This window comes from Oncorhynchus clarkii, chromosome 17, assembly GCF_045791955.1.
Source record: "Oncorhynchus clarkii lewisi isolate Uvic-CL-2024 chromosome 17, UVic_Ocla_1.0, whole genome shotgun sequence".
Lineage (NCBI taxonomy): Eukaryota > Metazoa > Chordata > Actinopteri > Salmoniformes > Salmonidae > Oncorhynchus > Oncorhynchus clarkii.
Window position 1 is genome coordinate 37060166 of NC_092163.1, and position 23313 is coordinate 37083478.

Below are 23313 nucleotides of genomic sequence, written 5' to 3' on the forward strand. Positions count from 1 at the left end.
CCTCTTACGCTAGAAAGACCATTTCATCTTCCACCCAAATTGAATATTACCCCGCTTCTCAACGTCCCTACTCTCAAATCCCTCCTTCCCTAAACATGGGCTCGTTCTCTGTGCTCTGTTATTTATTCTCTCTCGCTCGCGCTAATCTAAGTACGCTAGCCACTTTGTGGCCCTTTTATTAGCTAGCGGATTAGCCCCTAATTTCATTTGGACAAGTGTTCGACTGGGATTCAAGGCATGGGGATTGAGAGGCGTTTTTGTGCTATTTCTCGCTGTTAACTCTAAATTTAGTTTGACACGGTACAATAGTGAGCGGTAGGGTACCACATTGTTAGCCTGTTATAATGCTAGTACTTTGCTAAGTGCATTACCCACTGTGTGGCCCTTTATGACCTAGTGGATTAGCAAGTAATTTCATTGGGACGACTGGGATTGAGAGGCATTTAATTATATTTCTCCCTGTAAACTTGATCAGTTTGACATTGTACAATAGTGCATGGTAGGTTCCACATTGTTAGCCTGTCAAAGTGAGGTTGACGGTGTCCTAATATGGACACCGTAATGCTTTAATATTGCTAGTGGTAGTTGCATTAGTCTCGCTCTCTCTCTCGCTCACATGTGGAGTGGGGCAGACTGAAAGGCCATTTCACCATAATTATAAGTAATTTACCCCCTATGCCTGCTGTGGCCCTCTGTCTCTCCCTCCCTTCCCTCCTTTATCATGTCTCTCTCCCTCCCTCTCCTTATCCTCCCTCTCTTGCTCTCTCTCTCACTTTACTATAAAATTGACTTATAAGAATTGTTAATTTTCCTGATGTTTTCATGCGTTTCTCCCATGAGGGAGAAAGATTAACTGATGTTGCATTCACAAACAAAAACAACCGGCTCCCTTGTGACTTGTCCCCGCAAATATCAACAAATACGCACACACACCGACGCATAAACACAGCCACTCGTAACCTCACACACACACACGTCATTTATGCAGCAATGAACTGTCATAGGGTTGGCCTTGCCTCCTCCTTGGTCCTCTATCATCCTTCATCTCCCCAGCAGTTCTCATAGGGTTTGTGGAGCAGCTTTAAGACCACCCCTCTTAAACCAATTAAGTGTGTGTGTGTGTGTGTGTGCGTTCGTTCTCTGTTGGAACTGCTCATTGTAAAAGGCGACTGATTTCCTTGCTCCCCCGCCCTCCCCTATGTATTGTTAAGCCGTAATATTGGCTATTGCTGGACATTGTGTGTTAAGCTCTCTCTTTCTCCATTTCTCTCTCCTGTAATTATCTCCCTTTCTCTCTCTCTCTCTCTCTCCCTTTCTCTCTCTCTCTTCCTCCCTCTCTAGAGTGCATCGACCTAGCCACAGCGATTTACCATTGTTACAACACTAAACACACCACCACAGCAGTATAATAGCACTCAATGAATACCACATCCACAGCTGTGTGACAAAGGACCTTTCTTCCACTGTCATTTTGATATTGAAAACAACGTTATTCATGTTTGTGATATGTTTTATTAAAGAGTACTAGTTCTGAGTACATGGGTATATTTTTTATCCCAGTTTTTCACCCTAACAGTAATTCTACAGTGCAACGTTGACAACAGCTAGTGCTTCTCAGTGAAATGGACAATGATTGATTTGCGAAACACCTATATTTTTTTATTTTTATTTTACCTTTATTTAACCAGGCAAGTCAGTTAAGAACAAATTCTTATTTTCAATGACGGCCTGGGAACAGTGGGTTAACTGCCTGTTCAGGGGCAGAACGACAGATTTGTACCTTGTCAGCTCGGGGGTTTGAACTCGCAACCTTCCGGTTACTAGTCCAACGCTCTAACCACTAGGCTACCCTGCCGCCCCAGGGTAGCCTAGTATGGAATGTATGGAATGTATAACGGTAGCTCCATAGTGACCCTGTAGGCTTGTTTCTAGAACGTTCTATCTCTGTCTGTTACTGGGATTAAGTCCAGTTCGTATGACCAGGTCCATCATATTATTCCTATGTTTCAGAACACATATTATTACTTCATGTGAAATATGCATGATGTGTTCCAGGTATGAATTCATACATACAGTGGCAAGAAAAAGTGTGAACCCTTTGGAAATACTTGGATTTACAAAGTCTGCTTCAACTAATAACACACAAACAATTATATGTTTTCATGTCTTTAAAGTATGTGAACCCTTGGATTTAATAAATAGCTGACCCTCCTTTGGCAGCACTAACCTCAACCAAACGTTTTCTGTAGTTGTGGATCAGACCTGCCCAACAGTCAGGAGGAAATTTGGACCATTCTTCTTTACAAAACTGTTTCATTTCAGCAATATTCTTGGAATGTCTGGTGTTGAACTGCTCTCTTGAGGTCTCAATCGAGTTGAGGTCAGGACTCTGACTGGGCCACTCCAAAGGCGTATTTTCTTTGTTGATTTACTTCTGTGTTTTGGGTCGTTGTTTTGTTGCATCCCCCAACTTCTGTTGAGCTTCAATTGGCAGACATATATCCTAACATTCTCCTGAAAAAAGTATTGATAAACTTGGGAATTCATTTGTCCGTTGATGATAGCAAGCTGTCCAGGCCCTGAGGCAGCAAAGCAGCCCCAAACCATGATGCTCCCTCCACCATACTTTACAGTTGGGATGAGGTTTTGATGTTGGTGTGCTGTGCCTTTTTTTCTCCACACATAGTGGTGTGTGTTCCTTCCAAACAACTCAACTGTAGTTTCATCTGTCCACAGAATATTTTGCCAGTAGCGCTGTGGAACATCCAGGTGCACTTTTGCAAACTTCAGATGTTCAGCAAAGTTTTTTTTGGACTGAATTGGCTTCTTCCGTGGTGTCTTCCTATGAACAACATTCTTGTTTAGTGTTTTACGTATCGTAGACTCGTCAACAGAGATGTGAGCATGTTCCAGAGATTTCTGTAAGTCTTTAGCTGTCACTCTAGGATTCTTCTTAACCTCTTAGCATTCTGCGCTGTGCTCTTGCAGTCATCTTTGCAGGACGGCCACTCCTAGGGAGAGTAGCAACAGTGCTGAACTTTCTCCATTTATAGACTATTTTCTTTCCTTGAACTGATGCACATCAAGGCTTTTAGAGATACTTGTGTAACCCTTTACAGTTTTATGCAGGTCAACAAATCTTAATCTTAGGTCTTCTGAGATCTCTTTTGTTCGAGGCATGGTTCACATCAGGCAATGCTTCTTGTGAAAAGCACACTCAAATTTTGAGTGTTTTTTTTTCATAGGGCAAGGCAGCTCTAACCAACATCTCCAATCTCGTCTCATCGATTGGACTCCAGGTTAGCTGACTCCTGACTCCAATTACCTTTTGGAGAAGTCATTAGCCTAGTGGTTCACATACTTTTTCCAACCTACATTGTGAATGTTTCAATGATGTATTCAACATAGACAAGACAAATACAATACTGTGTGTGTTATTAATTGAAGCACACTGTTTGTCCATTGTTGTGACGTAGATGAAGAGATCAGATCAAATTTGATGACCAATCTATGTGATTCTGAAGGGTTCACCATTGTTTTTCTTGCTGCTGTAAAATCATGCGACTGAATGTCCAGTGATGTCCCAGGTCTTTATGGCTCAAATGCTTTAATATGACCACCCGAGACTTAATTGTCCCGACTAGATGTGTGCTGTTCGCATGACGTGCACACACACACGTTCAGATCCTCTGCGCTTCCTCTTTGTCTGCAGACGAAACCCAGAGGCCATTTCCAGCCCCCCCCTCTCCATCGGAGTAGATTCTCTCCCAGCTGTAGATGTTCCCTTTCATTCGGGTGATAGGGCTCTGCCTGCTCCACTGTATTCGTCTTAGATTCAGCTCTCTCCTCTCAGACTCCTTACCAGACGCTGGACCAGATCAGCTGACCAGATCAGATCAGCTGCACACAGTGACGACAATAGGCCCCCACACAGAGAGCGCGGCGCAGTCAAAACGCCCTCTCGTTTTCTTATTCTTTCTTTCTTATTCTTTCTCTCTCGCTTTTGAATTTTCTCTCTTCTCTTCGCTCTCTTGCTCTCTGACTGGATTGATAGATACATTCTGTGCAAAGAATCAGCCAGGTGTAACGTTCAGTGTTGTCCTTTGTCCGTTTGATAGTACATGTGACACGCACCCGCTCTCTGCTCTCTGGCTGTTTTTCTACGACGTCCGTGTCATATTTACTGTTTTTGAACCGCTGTGTCATGTTAGCAGGTCCCCTGCTGTAATGTTGCAGTATGTCATTGCTAGCCTCTAGCATGCTAGCCTTGGGCTAGTGACAGCCCTTGAAAGTGAACAAAAGTACAGACATGCTTTCAGATCCTATAGATGAGCGGTGCTAAACAGTAGATGGACGGAGAGAGAGAGCGAGAAATGGAGAGACGTACACATAGATACCGAGAGACGGAGGGAGAGAGAGGGTCACAGTGGGCCGAGGCAAAAATACCTGTAGTTACGCAGCGATGGCATTGTTTGTGTTCAGGCAATGTGCCCTGCTGTGCTCCAATTAGGGGTAGGGCCTGTGTGTGTGTGTGTGTGTGTGTGTGTGTGTGTGTGTGTGTGTGTGTGTGTGTGTGTGTGTGGTGTTGCACATTTGCATGTGTGGATGTGTGTGTGAGAGAGAGAGACACTTATGCCCGTGAGAGTGCTTACCTCACATGTGTATAACCTTCCATGCACACACACAAACCAAATATGTCCAGCCAGGGGTCAAAATGTCACCTCAGAGACCAGCAGTTGTAGGGGGTTTGAGCGAATAACCATGAATAACCAGGGAGAGGGGAGTCAGACAAATGGAAGTCGCCCCCAGCGCTGATGTAATTAGCGCAGGTCTTAATCATGCTAGTGATGAACGATAGAGACAGGGCCACTGTCTGTATGGGGCAAGATGAATGGTCTACTGATTAGTACAGGGCAGCTGTGGGCAGCCATTACTGTGAGTACCTCTAAAGCACCCTCAGGGTCATTCACTACAGAAAAAGGGTCATAACTTGAACTCTTTCTAATAGCATTTAGTAGATTAATAGTGAGGCTGGGTTAGGGAGAGAGAGAGAGGCCAACTGGTGTTTTGACAAAGGAGTTGGATGGGCGAAGAAACATCGTAGTAACTGCTAACGCAACCTTTTGAAAATGTCATTTTTCCCGGACACTAAGCTGTGTTCAAGATCACTTGTGGAAGCTGCAAATAGTCGGCTGACCGGACATGAACTTCTGACTTAGTTTTTCCCTCTTTTTTTTTGTTTTTCCCCCGTCCAGGTTCTGTACCACAAATGTAACGCTGCACCCTGTGGAAACGTTAGATGTACGCTACTAGCCTCTCTCGACAGACATTCACATAGCTCGAAGACTTTCTGGCGAACAAGAATATAGGCTACTCGAACGGACATTCCAGTTCACAATGCCATTTCAACTGAATTGACTGTAAGGGTGCAGTCAACGTGTAGGGTGCAGTCAACGTGTTATAGTCAGAGGGCCTTTCCTTGGTCTAGTAATTATATTTATTTTTCAAACAACCCTAATATATCTGTCCTCTCTCCAGTTGTCTCCAGAGACGGGTCCCAGACAGGGTGGAACCATGCTGACCATCACGGGGGAGAACCTGGGTCTGCAGTTCAAGGACATCCAGACGGGGGTCCGCATCGGCAAGGTGGCCTGCACCCCCGTGGAGGCCGAGTACATCAGCGCTGAACAGTGAGCAACTTTTAGTAGTTCTCTCTCTCTCTCTGTCTCTCTGTCTCTCTCTCACTTACACTCACACTCTCTCACACTCTCTCACACACACATAAATACATATATGCTCCAGTCTCTCCCCCTCCCGTTCCTCCTCTTTTAACCCATTGTCCACGTTCTCTTACTGCCAGGTCTCCTAGGAGACTTGACGGACTCCCTTCCATGCCCAGATAGATACAGAGCTCGCACAAACACCCTTTTTGTTTGTCCGTTTTCAATTCAAGTTGACGTCATAGACTCACACTGACTCATAGTGTGAGTGTTTGACGCTGACATGAAGGACCTGATTTGTTTAGAGACAAGTTAATATATTGCTTGTGTCACTGTCATGGGTTAACGTCACCTCCACAATCACTTCCAAGCGCGGGGGGGGGGGGGGGGGGCGGGCTAACGCTTAACCCCTGTTACAGTTAAGGCGCGTTGCTTGATGCCAAGGACGGTGGTGACGACGGTGGTCCACACGCCGAAGTTGTCAGGGTAATGAAAAGGGGTGTCCTGCACTTGGCCAGTCGCCCCCAGAGTCGCTCCGTGTCACCTCTGTAGCCCTGTCAGAGCCGTAATGGCGGAGGTGTTAGGGTGGAGAGGTGGGTTACGGCAATGAGCATCAGAGGTCAAGGGTTAAATGGTGTGGAGATTGGAGGAAGGTCGTAGTGGAATAAGGTCTGGTCAAGCTCAGCACGCACACAGGTCACATACAGTTGTAGTCGGAAGTTTACATACATTTAGGTTAACTTGTGTTTCAACCACTCCAAACATTTCTTGTTAACAAACTATAGTTTTGGCAAGTCGGTTAGGACATCTACTTTGTGCATGACACAGGTCATTTTTCCAACAATTGTTTACAAACAGATTATTTAACTTATAATTCACTGTATCACAATTCCAGTGTGACAGAAGTTTACATACACTAAGATGACTGTGCCTTTAAACAGCATGGATAATTCCAGAAAATTATGTCATGGCTTTAGAAGCTTCTGATAGGCTAATTGCCGTAATTTGAGTCAATTGGAGGTGTACCTGTGGATGTATTTCAAGGCCTACCTTCAAAATCAGTGCCTCTATGCTTGACATAATGGGAAAATCAAATTAAATCAGCCAAGACCTCAGAAAAACTATTGTAGACCTCCACAAGTCTGGTTCATCATTTGGAGCAATTTCCAAACGCCTAAAGGTACCATGTTCATTTGTACAAACAATAGTACGCAAGTATGAATACCATGGGACCACACAGCCGTCATACCGTACAGGAAGGAGACACGTTCTGTCTCCTTGAGATGAACGTACTTTTGTGCAAAAAGTACAAATCAATCCCAGAACAACAGCGAAGGACCTTGTGAAGATGCTGGAGGAAACAGGTACAAAGTATCTATATCCACAGTAAAATGTGTCCTATATCGACATAACCTGAAAGGCCGCTCAGCAAGGAAGAAGCCACTGCTCCATAACCGCCATTAAAAAAAAGCCAGACTACGGTATGCAACTGCACACGGGGATAAAGATCATCATTTTTGGAGAAATGTCCTCTGGTCTGATGAAACAAAAATAGAGCTGTTTGGCCATAATGACCATTGTTATGTTTGGAGGGAAAATGGAGAGATTTGCAAGCCGAAGAACACCATCCCAACCGTGAAATACGGGGGTAGCAGCATCATGTTGTGGGGGTGCTTTGCTGCAGGGAGACTGGTGCACTTCACAAAATAGATTTTCCTCCCTCATGAAGCAACATCTCATGACATCAGTCAGGAAGTAAAAGCTTGGTCGCAAATGGATCTTCCAATGGACAATGACCCCAAGAATACTTCCAAAGTTGTGGCAAAATGGCTTAAGGACAACAGTCAAGGTATAGGAGTGGCCATCACAAAGCCCGGACCTCAATCCTATAGAAAATTTGTGGGCAGAACTAAAAAAGCGTGTGTGAGCAAGGAGGCCTTACAAACCTGACTCAGTTACACCAGCTCTTGTCAGGAGGAATGGGCCAAAATTCACCCAATTTATTGTGGGAAGCTTGTGGAAGGCTACCCGAAACGTTTGACCCAAATTAAACAATTTAAAGGCAATGCTACCAAATACTCATTGAGTGTATATACACTTCTGACCCACTGGGAATGTAATGAAAGAAATACAAGCTGAAATAAATCATTCTCTGTACTATTATTCTGACATTTCACATTCTTAAAATAAAGTGGTGATCCTAACTGACCTAAGACAGGAAATATTTACTAGGATTAAATATCAGGAATTGTGAAAAACTGAGTTTAAATGTATTTGGCTAAGGTGTATGTAAATGTACGACTTCAACTGTCATCATAGATGTACAAACAGACAGACAGACAGACATGTGCACACATGCAAAATGGAGTACACACATATACCAACAAAACTGTACATCTCATCAAGCTTCTTAAGCGCTCTCTCTCTTTTATTTTCTTCCACTTTGACTGCTTAATAGTCCCCTTATCTTCACTGTAATGATTCCAGTGAGAATGTTAATTATCTGCTAAAAAGTCTCCTCGCTGTAATCATTGTCCCTCCCTGCGTGAGACCAAACAAATAAACAATTGCATCGGAATGCGGACGTCATCGCTGCAGCAATGGAGAGCGGTTGCCGTGGCCACCTGCAGCGAGGACAAAAGCAGCAGAGTTAATAACTCATCGCAGGCGGAGGGTGGGGGGGGGACAGCAACGAGATGGGAAGGATACGAGCTCGTTCAATTAATCACCACCCTCCCCCCACTTAAACCCAGTTCTCTCACTCTCTCGCTCGCTCTCGCTCGCTCTCGCTCGCTCTCTCTCGCTCTCTTTCTCTCGCTCGCTTTCTCTCTCTTTCTCTGTCTCTCTCTCGTTCTATTTGGCTAATTAACAGTCTGGAGTGTCTGAGGCGGGTGAAACATGAGGTCTAGGGGTGTGTGTGTGTGTGTGCGTGTGCGCGCGTGCAGATTACTGACATGTGCCCACGTCTGTGTGTGTGTTCTCGCCTGCGGTGCCCAACCTCCTCAGACGCTCGTCCTCTGCCTCAATCATTTCTAAAATGGATTTTCATTTGGCCAGCCGCCGCCCAAGGCCAAACACAAGGCTTATGGGGTTATAATATCCTCTAATACCGTCGTGCAGACACAAAATGTAGCCTCTCTCTCCTATCATACCTCTCCAGGTACAAGTGGATGTCATCACCATCACACACTGTATCCCAGCTATGGATATGGGCAAGGCCGTTGCTATGCTCTGTGGCATGGTTACCCTTGGACTAACGCTGTGGATAGGTCAATGGTTATGATGATCATATTTGTAGTGTCACTCACCAACTCTCTCTCTCTCTCTCTCTCTCAGGATCGTGTGTAAGCTGGCTGACGCGACAGGCTACCGAGTGCAAGAGGCTCATGTGGAAGTGTGTGTGAGGGACTGCACACACGCTGACTACAAAGCCATCTCACCCAAGGCCTTCACTTTTGTGGTAAGCCCCAATCATGCCTGTGCTCAATTGTCCTTCTGTAATGTTGTGTCCTTTCATCATTGAAAAAACAACAACAGTGGATCCCAGAACAAATGAATTCCTGACACGTGTTGATGTATTCCTCTTCCCCAGTCTCCCTACTTCACGCGTGTGCAGCCCTCCAAAGGCCCCCTCTCGGGGGGCACCCGCATCACCATCGAGGGGAGCCACCTCAATGCAGGCAGCGCTGTGGCGGTCAAGATCGGCCTACACCCCTGTCGCTTCGAGAGGTGAGCTCTCTGACAACCCTGGAACAATGACTATTGTGTTTAAGGCTGCATTGCTTTGATGTTTTGATGTTATGGCACGGAAGAACCAGAATTTTTGGATGCGAATGACCGCCCACCATTTGTGAAGGAAATGGCTTGTTACGGGCATGACTTCATTTTTTTGGGGGAATGACTGCCCACCGTTTGTGTTGGGAAGGACTTCCTCTGTTTACGGGGATGACCGACCTCTGTGTGTCTGGATTTTTATTTGCTTTCCAGTGACGACAAATGATCTAGGAGTTAGGGTTGAAAAATGCTCTACGTGAGTCACGTTTCCCTTTTGTGCTATACGTTACGGGCTGGGTAAGTTCTCCAACACGCTACCAGAGAAGCTAGAAAGGTGAGAAGGCAGGACACAGAGATGTTCTGTTCACCGGTAGCAGGTGCTCTCTGTCTCCATAGTCTTTCATGATGAAACACGCGCTCTAACTCGCACGCACAGTACCAGTCAAATGTTTGGACACACATTGTAGGGTTTTTCTTTCTTTTCACAATTTTCTACATTGTAGAATAATAGTGAAGGCATCAAATATTGTTTTAGATTTTAGATTCTTCAAAATAGACCGCTTTGCACTCTCTTGTCATTCTCTTTTGGCAGTGCTTTTCCAACCGTCTTCAAGGAGTTCCCACATATGCTGAGCACTTGTCGGCGGCTTTTCCTTCACTCTGCGGTCCAACTCATCCCAAACCATCTCAATTGGGTTGAGATCGGGTAATTGCTGAGGCCAGGTCATCTGATGCAGCACTCCGTCACTCTCATTCTTGGTCAAATAGCCCTTACACAGCCTGGAGGTGTGTAGGGTCACAGTCCTGTTAAAAAAACAAATAATAGCTCCACTAAGCGCAAGCCAGATGGGATCGCGATTCGCTACAGAATGCTGTGGTAGCCATGCTGGTTATGTGTGCCTTGAATTCTAAATAAATCACTGGCAGTGTCACCAGAAAAGCATCCCCAAACCTCCTCCATGCTTCACGGTGGGAACCACACATGCAGAGATAATCCGTTCACCTACTCTGTGTTTCACAAACACACGGCGGGTTAGAACCAAAAATCTCACATTTGGACTCATCAGACCAAAATAACACATTTCCACCGGTCTAATGTCCATTGCTCGTGTTTCTTGACCCAAGCAAGTCTCTTCTTCTCATTGGTGTCCTTCGGTAGTGGTTTCTTTGCAGCAATTTGACGATGAAGGCATGATTCACGCAGTCTCCTCTGAACAGTTGATGTTGAGACGTGTCTGTTACACGAAACTCTGTGAAGCATTTATTTGGCCTGCAATTTCCGAGGCTGGTAACTCTAATGAACATCCTCTGCAGCAGAGGTAACTCTGGGTCTTCCTTTCCTGTGGTGGTCCTCATGAAAGCCAGTAATCATAGCGCTGGATGGTTTTTGCGACTACACTTGAAGACACTTTCAACGTTTTCGTGTTGACTTACCTTCATGTCTTAAAATAATGATGGACTGTTGTTTTTCTTTGCTTATTTGAGCTGTTCTTGCCATAATATGGACTTGGTCTTTTACCAAATAGGGCTATCTTCTGTATACCTTGTCACAACACAACTGACTGGCTCAAATGCATTAAGAAGGAAAAAAAAATGCCACAAATAAACTTTTAACAAGGCACACCTGTTAATTGAAATTCATTCCAGGTCATTCCTCACGAAGCTGGTTGAGAGAATACCAAGAGTGTGCAAAGCTGTCATCAAGGCAAAGGGTGGCTACTTCAAAGAATCTGAAATATAAAATCTATTTTGATTTGTTTAAACACTTTTTTTGTTTACTACATGATTGCATATGTTATTATTTCATAGTGTTGATGTCTTCCCTATTATATGTAGAAAATAGTCAAAGTAAAGAAAAACCCTTGAATGAGTAGGTGTCCAAACTTTTGACTGGTACTGTATACACACACACACACACACACACACACACACACACACACACACACACACACACACACACAGCGAGCTCGCAGCGTACCGTGCACTCATCTAAAGCCTCAAATGAACATGTGTTAGCAGATGGCGGGAACACCTCACAGAAGAACGAGTGCCTCGTTAAGACCTCTCAAAGAAGAGGGTTTGGGAATTTCTCTGAAATGTAGAAAAGAAAATAAAACTGAATCAGAGGAGTACATGGGAGAAGACAAACGTTCCTCACCGTAGTAAAAGATCCAGGATATACCCATGCATTTATCTTGCAACGCAGACTTTAGTTTTTCGGACCAATTAGCTTTAGACATAATTGCGCACAAGGCACTATCAACATGATTGGTGGGTGATATATAGACAGCCGTATGTGACATGGTTTGTACAAGAGGCATATATGCATGCAGCAATGGCATCTGTTGATATCGGGGAAACATGTCGAGCTAAAAACATTGACTGGCTCTGGAAAGAAAGCTGCTGTCTTTGATATAGTATTGGAATTACCAAAAATAGTATGATCTAAATGGATGGCAATGTCGATAATATACTGTATGATGGGCTACATTTTGAGCTGTTTTGGTCCAGTCACATGGGGCTCATCTCAATAGTCTGAAGGTCCCTTCATCTCTCCTCGCCTTCATCTGCGTTGATCTGAAAACACAGGATAGGTGAATTCAAGGTGATGGATTCCCACCGGCGGTTTGATGCCACCTTGTCTAGTTTGTAGCAGTGCAGATGAAGGCGAGGAGAGGAAGCCACTCTAGACTATTGAGATGCAAACCCCGCACAACACAATTCAAAGCATTGTTTTTTCAGTCCCACTCTAGCTGAGCAACATTCTATGTCTCTAAAGTAATGGACTTGGAAAGCGTTTTCCCTTTTTCTCGCGTCACGTCCAAACATTTTGCATTTCATCTCCAAGTTCAACGTGGCCGCTTTAATCAATGCCTATTTACCCCGAGTCATTCAGCCACTTATTTCCCTCTGAAACCAATTTCTTCCCCTTCTCTCTCTCTCTCTCTCTCTCTCTCTCTCTCTCTCTCTCTCTCTCTCTTTTCCCATTCTTTTGAACCGGCTGACAACAACCTTGTCAAAATATGTACGGCATACCGCAGGTGTTGCCGGCGAGTGTTGTGGATGCGGTTGCCCGGGCAACGTAGTGGTGCAAGCGGAATATGGAAAAGCGCTTTTCTTTTTTCTTTCCCTTCTTCCCCCCCGTACACCTTTCAGCGGAGCCCTGGAAGACGGGGCGTTTTAAATTGCTTCTTACGAGACAGCAGGGATGTGCTCGCGGAAAAGCATCCTTGCTTATTTTCCCTTCCACTTAGTTCCCCCTCAGCTGCTGTCGTCTCTCTAGTATTTTTTTCCCTCTTTCCTCTCCCTCTCTCTCCTCTCAATTTCTTGTCCATAACAGATGGGATTTGTGTATGAAATAGTCGTTGTGTAGGATAGTTAAGTGTGTGCACTCATCACACACACGCATGCACACACCATGTGTACGCACACGCGCCATACATGTGCATCGATTTCACATGCATTCTACAGAATCTTGCAAACAAATACACACACACACACACATACATGCATCCTAATATGTACACTCGCAGGAACACTCACATTATGCAGATGTTCAAACACGGCAGGCTTCTGCTGTCTGCTTTGCCAACACTAAAACATTTCATCAGAGGAGATGGAAGTAGAGTGCAAAGTTTGTCCAACTAACCCGAACCGCAAAACTTTCGTAATACAGCACAGCTGGCTAGGTGTCTGAGAGGGTTGCATCATCTAGGGATGACCGGCGTTCTCTGGGCCTCTGCCACTCCAGATCAGTCAGGGAGAGAGAGAGCAGAGAGCGGTCTTTGAAGCCAGAGCTCTGTGAAAGTCTGTCTGACGAAACCCCCGTCTGAAAAACTGAAAGCACTAGGGCTGTGTGTGTGTGTGTGTGTGTGTGTGTGTGTGTGTGTGTGTGTGTGTGTGTGTGTGTGTGTGTGTGTGTGTGTGTGTGTGTGTGTGTGTGTGTGTGTGTGTGTGTGTGTGTGTGTGTGTGATACTCTTCCCTTCATGCCAAATACACACATCACCCGGTGACATACTATACGATACTTTATTGTCCATTCTTTTTATTTATTTAATTGAACCTTTATTTAACTAGGCAAGTCAGTTAAGAACAAATTCTTATTTACAATGACGGCCTATGTTCCTTCTTCATGTAACACACTCCCTCTGGCTTTCCAGGCGGAGTGCCAGGGAGATAGTGTGTGTGACGCCGGCGGGTCTGACTCCCGGCGGTACCCCCGTCATGGTGGACATCAACTCAGCTGAGCTCAGGAACCCAGAGGTCAAGTTCAACTACACCGAGGACCCCACCATCCTCAAGATCGAACCTGACTGGACTATTGCAAGGTGAGTGGGAACCGGTTGGAACTGGGCCTGTATCGACAAAGCATCTGAGACAAGTGCTGGTCTATGATCTGTCTATATAATCATTATGATCTTAGATGCAACGCTGATCCTAGATCAGCACTCCTACTCTGTGGACACAGGCCCTGGTCTAAAACTGGTTGGAACTAGTCTTAGATTTTTTTGTTGTTGTTGTTTTGCTTTAGATCTTTTGATGGACAGTTTTATTTTAGTTATATTTGGAGATCTGAGAGGATTGGATAGGTGTAAGGCAAGAAATGTGGCACTAGCGCCCTCTTGCAACTATATTGCTTAGACCTATCCAGTCGTCTCAGATTTTCCACAAGTGCACAGCGGGTAGGGGTTGATTTGGGATTGGGCATTAGTCTTAGCACTGAGCCAAGTATGCTGTAGGCACACTTCAGTTTCACACACAGTATCGAGTGACATCAAACACGCAGGCACTGGTATTTTTTTACCACACTTATTTTCCCCCTGAAAACGGGTACAACAGCAAATCTTCGCAGAAAAGGGACTCGAAAGCCGCTGGTAGCTTGTGTTGCAGTCAACGCAAAAACTGAATAAATATTGTCTGACTTATTCAAATGAGACAATGTAGTGAGCCAGTTTGCCACAGGAATATTTATGAACAAACACAAGCTGTGTACAGAGCAGGAAGTGGATTCCAGTGCAAAACGGGCTTGAAAGAATGACCTAGAAAAACTGAGTTGGTGCTCATTGCTCAGGCAGGCAGGCAGATAGCACACTTGATGCTCCCTAAATAGTAATGTGGCCTTCTATCAACTCAAACAGTCTGGTTGACTGAAGTAATGTCTTTCTGGAACACCTTCTATAGGTCACCTGTCTTGTAATGCGTTATAAAGACATTACATGGTATTTATTATAAGGGACATTTCAACACTTTTCAACTCGACACTCAATTATTTTTAAAGTGACCCCCGATGTCATCACAAGAAGTCCTTTTCCTTGTATATATATTTGACTTCATGTAGAACATTTCAATTTTCACACATTTAGAAGCTGGTAGGGTGCTGCTGGACATAATCCATATGTGATTTTTTTTTTAAGTGGTCAAGTGCCCCTTTTAATATGCATTTATAAGGACCCATAGAAGATTGAAAAGCCAGTTCAATGGAGAGTGGATCCAGGTGAGGAAACAATGAGCAACTAATTGATAAACCTAAAATGGCGACCATGGAGAAGTATGCACAAAGTGTTTAAGTGCTTCCATTCAGCCACCGGATGATTGGCAGGTGCATTTCAAGGGCACCCAAACAGACATGATGCCGTCAGACCGAAAAATGTCCGCCAGTCGCTAGGGGGAACGGAACAAACCACTACGGAGACATCACGAGGGGAAAGTAGAGGTGAAAATAGGCGAAGCGGTTTTTAAAATCTCCGTAGGGGGCGGAGAGACGGTTGGCAGACTCGACACACCACCGAGGTGCGAGGAGGCGAGCGGTCTCATTTGGAACGGAGGTGTGAAAGGAAGGAGTGGAGACGTAGAGAGGAGGATGAAAAGGTGTTAGCGTCGCTGGCGTTAGCCTCAGGAGGGAACGTGACCTCACTGGCTCGCTCGTTATTTGGTGTTTTTCTCACCGCTCCCGGAGGATTGGCTGTTTCTCCTCCCGGCCAATCACGACGTGTGTACCTCGCAAAAGCAAATTTGTTGCCGCATCCTCTCCGGCAACCTTTATCACACGCCCGCAACAAACAACAAAGGTGGTTTCCGACACACGTTCACCACACGACGTTGGTTAAACGTACCCGAGGGTCGACACAACTCACTTGTTACTTTTCAGCTTGTGCTGGCACACTGACAGTCTCCCTGTGCTAACCTCGCAGTGGCTAAACAGCACAGCGGAGATGTCACAAAGGAATGGGTTTCACAACGTCACCTGGAATCAGTACACTTTGCAATCAATAGTAGTCAACTCCTACCAAGTGCCACTCTTGGTTACCCCACACCATCTTGCAGCCTCTTGAGTGGTGTTCCATCGACCCCTTTGTCTGTAACAAGTATTTGCTTTAGTGTCTTTACACAGATGAGCAGGTGGGCCTCGGGTAGGTTAGCTTGCATGCTTTCCTGATTCAAACTTGTCACATTGCGTCATGTCACTCTGGTTTAGGGAGGTCAGCTCCCCTGTGGTTGAGAGGGGGGTGTCTGGTGGGGACGTGGCTCTTGCCCATGTTACCCTTGTCCTTATGGGTAATTGTCAGGTGAATTGAAAAAGTCAAATGGTGAAAAGTTCAGAGAGCCAGCAATTCCACAGTCTGGGTCAGGGCTGGGCGATATCGAATGAATGCAATATTCTAAATGCCTGTTTCACAGAATCAAGTTTATTTATTTTTTTCATTTTTACGAGCGTTTATGTCCGCTTGTTCTCATATGTTGTCTTTTCTCGTTCGCTTCTTCTGTGCTGTGCACCTTCCCATTTACACCAGAGATCGGTATATAATGATGAGATGCTCATGTCTCTGCCTTAACAATGGGAGTCGTTGTCCCAGAGGCGACAAGCTTAGGTCCAAAATAAGCGCATAGAAATGCATTGGGCTTATTTTGGACAGATTTTGGCAAGAGCGCTCCTCTTTCTCCCAAGCCCCTCTCCCTACTACTTACAACAACGAAGGTGAGAGATCACTTCTTTCTCTCTGACAAACGGTTTATACTCATATGCATACCAAAACGCATGGAGACATTATTTTTTACTATAATAGAGGAGACGGTAACCTTTCGAACCATACACGGTTTATGTTTGAACTCAAATTTCGAGCAGAGCAGACACTACTAAAACGGATGTACCCATGAACGCTCATTCTGGAAAATGAATGCTCAGTTTGTCGCGCACGCGCATTAGGGTACCACGTCTTGCTAGTGGCATTTTAGTCAAATAAAGAGGACTATTCTAGCTGTCTAGACTGTTTTATAAATGTGCAATAAGCATAAAACAAATATGTGAGGAATTGGCAACTCGTTCATTGTGAGGAATAAGGGTAGGCCACTTGATGTCTTGAAAAAGAGAAGGAGAGCCGCAGACTCTCCCATGCAATAATTGAATAACCTGACGTTTCGACAGACAAGCTGTCTTCGAATCAATCAAATGTATTTGTTAAGCCCAGCCTAAAACCCCCAAAACAGCAAGCAATGCTGATGTAGAAGCACGGTGGCCAGGGAAAATATACCTAGAAAGGCAGGAACCTAGGAAGAAACCTAGACAGGGACCAGGCTCTGAGGGGTGGCCAGTCCTCTCTTCTGGCTGTGCCGGGGTTGAGATTATAACAGTACATGGCCAAGATGTTCATAGATGACCAGCTGGGTCAAATAATAATAATCACAGTGGTTGTCGAGGGTGCAACAGGTCAGCACTTCAGGAGTAAATGTCAGTTGGATTTTCATAGTCGAGCATTCAGAGTTAGAGACAGCAGGTGCGGTAGAGAGAGAGAGTTGAAAACAGCAGGTCGGGGACAAGGTAGCACGTCTGGTGAACAGGTCAGGGTTCCATAGCCACAGGCAGAACAGTTGAAACTGGAGCAGCAGCACAACTAGGTGGACTGGGGTATAATGACAAACACTGCGGGTCACTAGTTTATATATGTCAAAGGACACACACAGGTGTCTGTAATCATGGCCGGGTGTGGCTTGATATCATTGGTTAATTTTCAGATATAAATAGAACCTACAGAAACATGAGTGGATAGCAAAGCAACAATATGGCTACATGGGCCTACAAACATTTACAATGAATAGCAAAGTCACAATAATCACAAGAATGGCATCAGAGTCTATGTTGAGACGGGTCTTAAATGAAAGATGTTAACAAATTGTCAAGGTCATCCCCTCTCCTAGGGAGGGTGACGTGTTCAATGCCGATATAACTTAGGGGTGAAATCGAGTGGTTCGCTTCCAAAAACTGGTCCGCAACAGGATGCGTCAAGTTTTTTGCCCCTAATGTACTAAGATGCTCCGAGATTCGTGCTTCCCGGAATTCCCGCTTCCTTTTGCCAACATTATTTTTACCACAAGGACAAGTTTTATAAGATAAATAACTGCCTTAGTGGAGCAAGTGATGGCTCCAGTTTCCCTGTTTGGGGGGTGTTTAAAGGATCTACATTTATAAGTGCCACTGCATTGAGCGCAGCCATTACACTTGTAGTTTCCATCCGGTAGAGGCACAAATAGACGTTGTGCAGGTTATTTTAGGGTGGTAAATCAGAGTTTACCAATTGATTTCTGCACCGCGAGAATACGACCAAGGGGAGGGTCCGAAAACACATATTGTCATCAGATCTTAGAATGTGCCAATGTTTGAACGATTCCCTTGATTTGTTCAGAGCACTTTGAATAGCGGGTAGTGATTTCAACATTTGAACAAAGTGAACAAACAGTTGGAGGTTACTGAAGGTTGTGTTCATAACATTGCCCTGTTAGCTGAATACAGAACTTGTGAAATGATTCCTAGTTTTTTGAAATTTTGCAAATATTACATTTACATGATTATTGAGATCCTTGACTCAGTACTTTGTTGAAGCACCTTTGGCAGCGATTACAGCCTTGTGTCTTATTGGGTATGACGCTACAAGCTTGGCACGCCTGTTTTTGGGAAGTTTTCCCCATTCTCCTCTGCAGTTCCTCTCAAGCTCTGTCAGGTTGGATGGGGAGCGTTGCTGCGCAGCTATTTTCAGGTCTATCCAGAGATGTTCGATCAGGTTCAAGTCCGGGCTCTGGCTGGGCCACTCAAGGACATTTAAAGACTTGTCCCAAAGCCACTCCTGCATTGTCTTGGCTGTGTGCTTAGGGATGTTGTCCTCTTGCAAGGTGAACCTTCGCCCCAGTCTGAGGTCCTGAGCGCTCTGGAGCAGGTTTTCACCAAGGGTCTCACTGTACTTTGCTCATCTTTCCCTCGATCCTGACTAGTCTCCAAGTCCCTGACGCTGCAATACATCCCCACAGCATGATGCTGCCACCACCATGCTTCACCGTAGGGATGGTGGCATGTTTCCTCCATACTTCACGCTTGGCATTCAGGCCAAATAGTTAAATCTTATTTTTGTTCTTGGGGACATTCAATGTAGCAGAAATGTTTTGGTACCTTTCCCCAGATCTGTGCCTCAACACAATCCTGTCTCTTAGCTCAACGATCAATTCCTTCGACCTCATGGCTTGGTTTTTGCTCTGACATGCACTGTCAACCTTTGGACCCTATACAGACAGGTGTGTGCCTTTTTAAAAAGCATGTCCAATCAATTTAATTTACCACAGGTGGACTCCAATCAAGTTGTAGAAACATCTCAAGGATGATCAATGTAAACAGGATGCACCTGAGCTCAATTTCGAGTTTCATAGCAAAGGGTCTGAATACTTATGTAAATATTTCTGTTTAGTTTTTTGTAAATTTGCAAAAATGTCTTAACCTGTTTTTGCTTTGTCATTATGGGACATTGTGTGTAGATTGAGATTTATTTATTTAATCAATTTTAGAATAAGGCTGTAACGTAAAAGAATTTGGAAAAAGTGAAGGGGTCTGAATACTTTCCGAATGCACTGTATGTCATGAATCACCCATAAATTTGAAAAAAATTGAGATATGGGATTTGGGCCTGGCCCTAGTCTGTGTGTAAGCTTTTGTTCCAGCACTAACACACCTGTTTCAAATAACAAAGTAGTCATGTTTTTATAACCAGCTAGTCTAAATGACTGGGATGAAGTTGGCCGTTCCCTTGTGCACGTAAAAAGGCTTCTTGAAGTAATGAACAGTTTTACCTCAATGGAGAATTTATTTGACTAAATAGATAAATACAACAACGGTTAAAGCCCGGACATGAACTAAAAGGCTAAAACAAGAATTAAAAAGTAAAGAGCATAAAATCTAGCCAACCTGCTCTCCTCTAACCTTGCTTTCCACCCCAACTGCCTCTCTCCCCCAAACACACATGCACCTGTATTCAATCAACTCAAATTGGTGGGAGGGGCTTACCATACACAATTAGCAAATCCTGATTCTAAACACATTTCTTTAACACACTTAACTGCTGCAGGTGAAATGGTGGGAAAAAAACATGTTAACTATGGCAGGATATGAATTATGAGTGAAAAAACAGGGCCCTTCAACAGAAACATTTAACACACACACACACTGGGGAATATCTGCCATCTTCACACAGACGACGATTAATTTAATTGGGTGTCTTAGTGCTGAGCTGAAACAAAAGCCTGCACATCCAGTACCTGAAATGGACGATATCATTTTGGGTTTTAGACATTTGGAGGTGGTTCATTGATAACCTAACAACTCACACTAAATTGTTCCGCTGCTCTGTCGTTCACTACATACTTTAGTCTGAGACTGCCATCATTGAAGTTGTTTGTGACGAGTGTTATTGTAAAAAATAAATAAATAAAGTCATCAGCGATTAGATCGTCTCTAAACTAATCAGAGTGTCAAAGCCAATGACAAACTGCCACTTTACCCACGTGTGTTCTGGCTCTGACCCAACTAATCGGTTTCTGGACCAATTAGACGGCCCCGAATGTGTTCGCGTTCGGCGAAGGGTCAGGGAGGTACTCCGATCCAGACTCATTGCAGAGAATGGCCATGGGCAATAGCTTAGCGTTCGGCCGGAGCAAGGAGCCTGGGTAGCCGGGCAAGTTCATTGAGGTAATAATCTAGTATTTTGGTCCCTTCCCTGAAGCTATTTGAGTTTAAACAAGCTTTTAATATGCAAGTGCCTTAGCGTTGCCATCATTACCTCTGATGGAGTGCGTGAAACGGTTCACGTACTCTACGGTGTCGAGGACTCATTAACATTAATGCCAGAACTGGATGGCCTTTTTCACTTTGACAAAAATGTGATGTATCAGGCCACCGCGTGGTTCTCTGGAAGATGTGGTTCTCTGGAAGATGTGGTTCTCTGGAAGATGTGGTTCTCTGGAAGATGTGGTTCTCTGGAAGATGTGGTTCTCTGGAAGATGTGGTTCTCTGGAAGATATGGCCTGCGTCCCAAATGGGACCCTATTCCCTTCATAAAGCACTACTTTCTTTTTACCAGAGGCCTTTCAGCCATGGTATGCTTGTTATGGCCTTTTTTGCAAGATATCAGGGAAGATATCACTGGGTATAACTGCAAGATATTAGTTTGAAAAATTGCGTGTTACAGTGGATGGAGGTTTCAGGGGTAATTGGTGTCCCTCTCCCTAATTCTTTGTCTGCATCCCAAATGGCACCTTATTCCCTATATCCCCCGTTCGCAGCTCGCGGACACCGATGCGGGCCCAGAACGGGGTCAATACGGGCCTCGGGTCCCGGGAAAAATCATAATAAATACACAAATGCTCAGGCTTTGACCCCTGTTATCATATAAACACACATAAGGCATGGAAGAATTTGCAGAATTGCAGGAAATTAGCTTTAATATTTTCTCTCCATCAAGAGAGGTGCGAACAGTTTGGGGTTGCGAGGTGGGGGTTTGTTACTACGCCGATAAATGACAACATCCACCCAGATCGTTGCCACCTAGGAAATTTGTGTGACCGGACCTTCTCAAATAGTACTCGAGTGCCCCTGCTCTATATAGTGCACAAGTTTAGACCGGATCCCTTGGGCCCATTTTGGACTCACCCTCTGCCTTCTGTAATATTAGAAAAAAACACGAAGTGCCCTTATTCAATATTTTGATGCGATTGAACAGTGAATGGGATTATTGCTTTGCTATTGCAGTGTGTAAGTGTGTATGTGCTGTTATGGGTTTTGTTGTTGATGGTTTCCTCTTTTTCAGTGGCGGGACTCTGTTGACCATCACTGGCACCAACCTGGCTACCATCAAAGAGCCGAAGATGAGAGCCAAGTACGGAAAAGCCCAATCTGTCAACGTGAGTACTACTGACCCAACACGCATACATACTGCACACACGCACCGTCCTGTATAACTAACCTAGTGAGAACACACAATTCAGTCCCATTCAAAATCCTACATTGCCTAACTTTATCTCTAAAACCTAACCTTAACTCTAACCCTAACCCTAAACCCCCTAGAAATAGCATTTGACCTTGTGGGGGCTAACAATGTCCCCAGTTGGTCAAATGAGTGTTTTGTTTACTATTCTTGTTGGGACTTCCGGTATAGTGCTTGAGTATAGTTAAACATGTGCGCACACACACACACACCTGACCCGGTGATCAACCAGCCCCGGGCCTATTTATGGGTGTGTGTTTTTGGTGGTGAATCTCCATTTAGCAGGTTAACCTTTTTGAAATGTCAACCAGCAATAAACTTGGGCTGTCTGGCAAATCCCTCCATCCTTCCTTCACCTAGCACCACAGGGCTAGGTTAACCTTTTCTCTTTCAGTCTGCCCTCTCCATTCCTGTCTCTCTCTTTCTCGCTCTCTCTCTCTCTCTCTCTCGCTCTCTCTCTCTCTCTCTCTCTCTCTCTCTCTCTCTCTCTCTCTCTCTCTCTCTCTCTCTCTCTCTCTCTCTCTCTCTCTCTCTCTCTCTCTCTCTGTCTCTGTCTCTGTCTCTGTCTCTGTCTCTCTCTGTCTCTCTCTCTCTGTCTCTCTCTATCTCTCTGCACAACATATCCCAGACCAAAACAAAGTGCATTTTACTGCTTTTTCCCTCTTCCGTGTCACCATTTTTATCCGTCTGCCCCGTGCAATGTCAGACCCCGCTAGCTAATGCACTGTGATTACTTGGCATGCCAGAGGGGGACTGGGTGGAGTGTTGTGGAAAAGTAGAGTGGTGAGGCGACTCAAACGTTTCCAAAGCGTGTGTTTAGGATTGTTTGTTAGCGTCAGTCTTGCTAACCCTTGTATATGCCCTTACTGTCTCAGTCGCTCTGCATTAATGGGAGCAGAGAATGTTTAGCCCACAGGGGCGAACAGCAGGGGATGATTTGGTCTTTTTTGGTTCTTTGTTTTTGTTTACGTTCTTGTTTAGATTGTGGAAGCTATGAACCTATCCACTGTCCTCTCTCAGCGCTGATGTTACTCAGATGTTGTTTTGTCATGTGTTTTTGTTGAATTTTTTTTTACATTAGTTATCTTTTTTTGGGGGGGCTAAATGTCAGTGTACTGTGACATAATGAACTTATCCACTGTTCCCTTTTTTTTGTGTGTGTTTTTTCTACATTTTGTTAGCAATTTGTATTTATATTATGGAAGCTAACATTTAAATGTAATCGTATTTACGTAATGAACTTATCCATCCTCTCTCTCCTTCAGAACTGCACAGTGCTTAACAACACAGTGATGGTGTGTCTGGCGCCCTCTGTGGCCGTCTCGGAGAAGGGCTTCTCAGAGACGGGCAGCGGTCCCGACGAGATCGGCTTCATTATGGACGACGTGCGCGCCACACTGGTTGTCAACGAGACGTTCAGCTTCTACCCGGATCCTGTGATAGAGCCGCTTAGTCCCACGGGCCTGCTGGAGCTCAAACCCAGTTCCCCACTTATCCTCAAGGTGAGACTGATAGAGACTGG

At 44.7% G+C, this 23313-nt stretch overlaps 1 protein-coding gene across 2 annotated transcripts in view; it reads left to right on the forward strand.

The window, feature by feature from the left end:
• Positions 1 to 23313, forward strand: part of LOC139370758 (plexin-A1-like) — a 314226-nt gene that overhangs the window by 261828 nt on the left and 29085 nt on the right. For both annotated transcript variants that reach the window (XM_071110449.1, XM_071110450.1), the window contains exons 13-18: positions 5539 to 5690; positions 9057 to 9180; positions 9313 to 9449; positions 13656 to 13823; positions 21615 to 21708; positions 23057 to 23293. In XM_071110449.1, coding sequence (XP_070966550.1) covers positions 5539 to 5690; positions 9057 to 9180; positions 9313 to 9449; positions 13656 to 13823; positions 21615 to 21708; positions 23057 to 23293 — 912 coding nt within the window. The remainder of the gene's footprint in view (positions 1 to 5538; positions 5691 to 9056; positions 9181 to 9312; positions 9450 to 13655; positions 13824 to 21614; positions 21709 to 23056; positions 23294 to 23313) is intronic.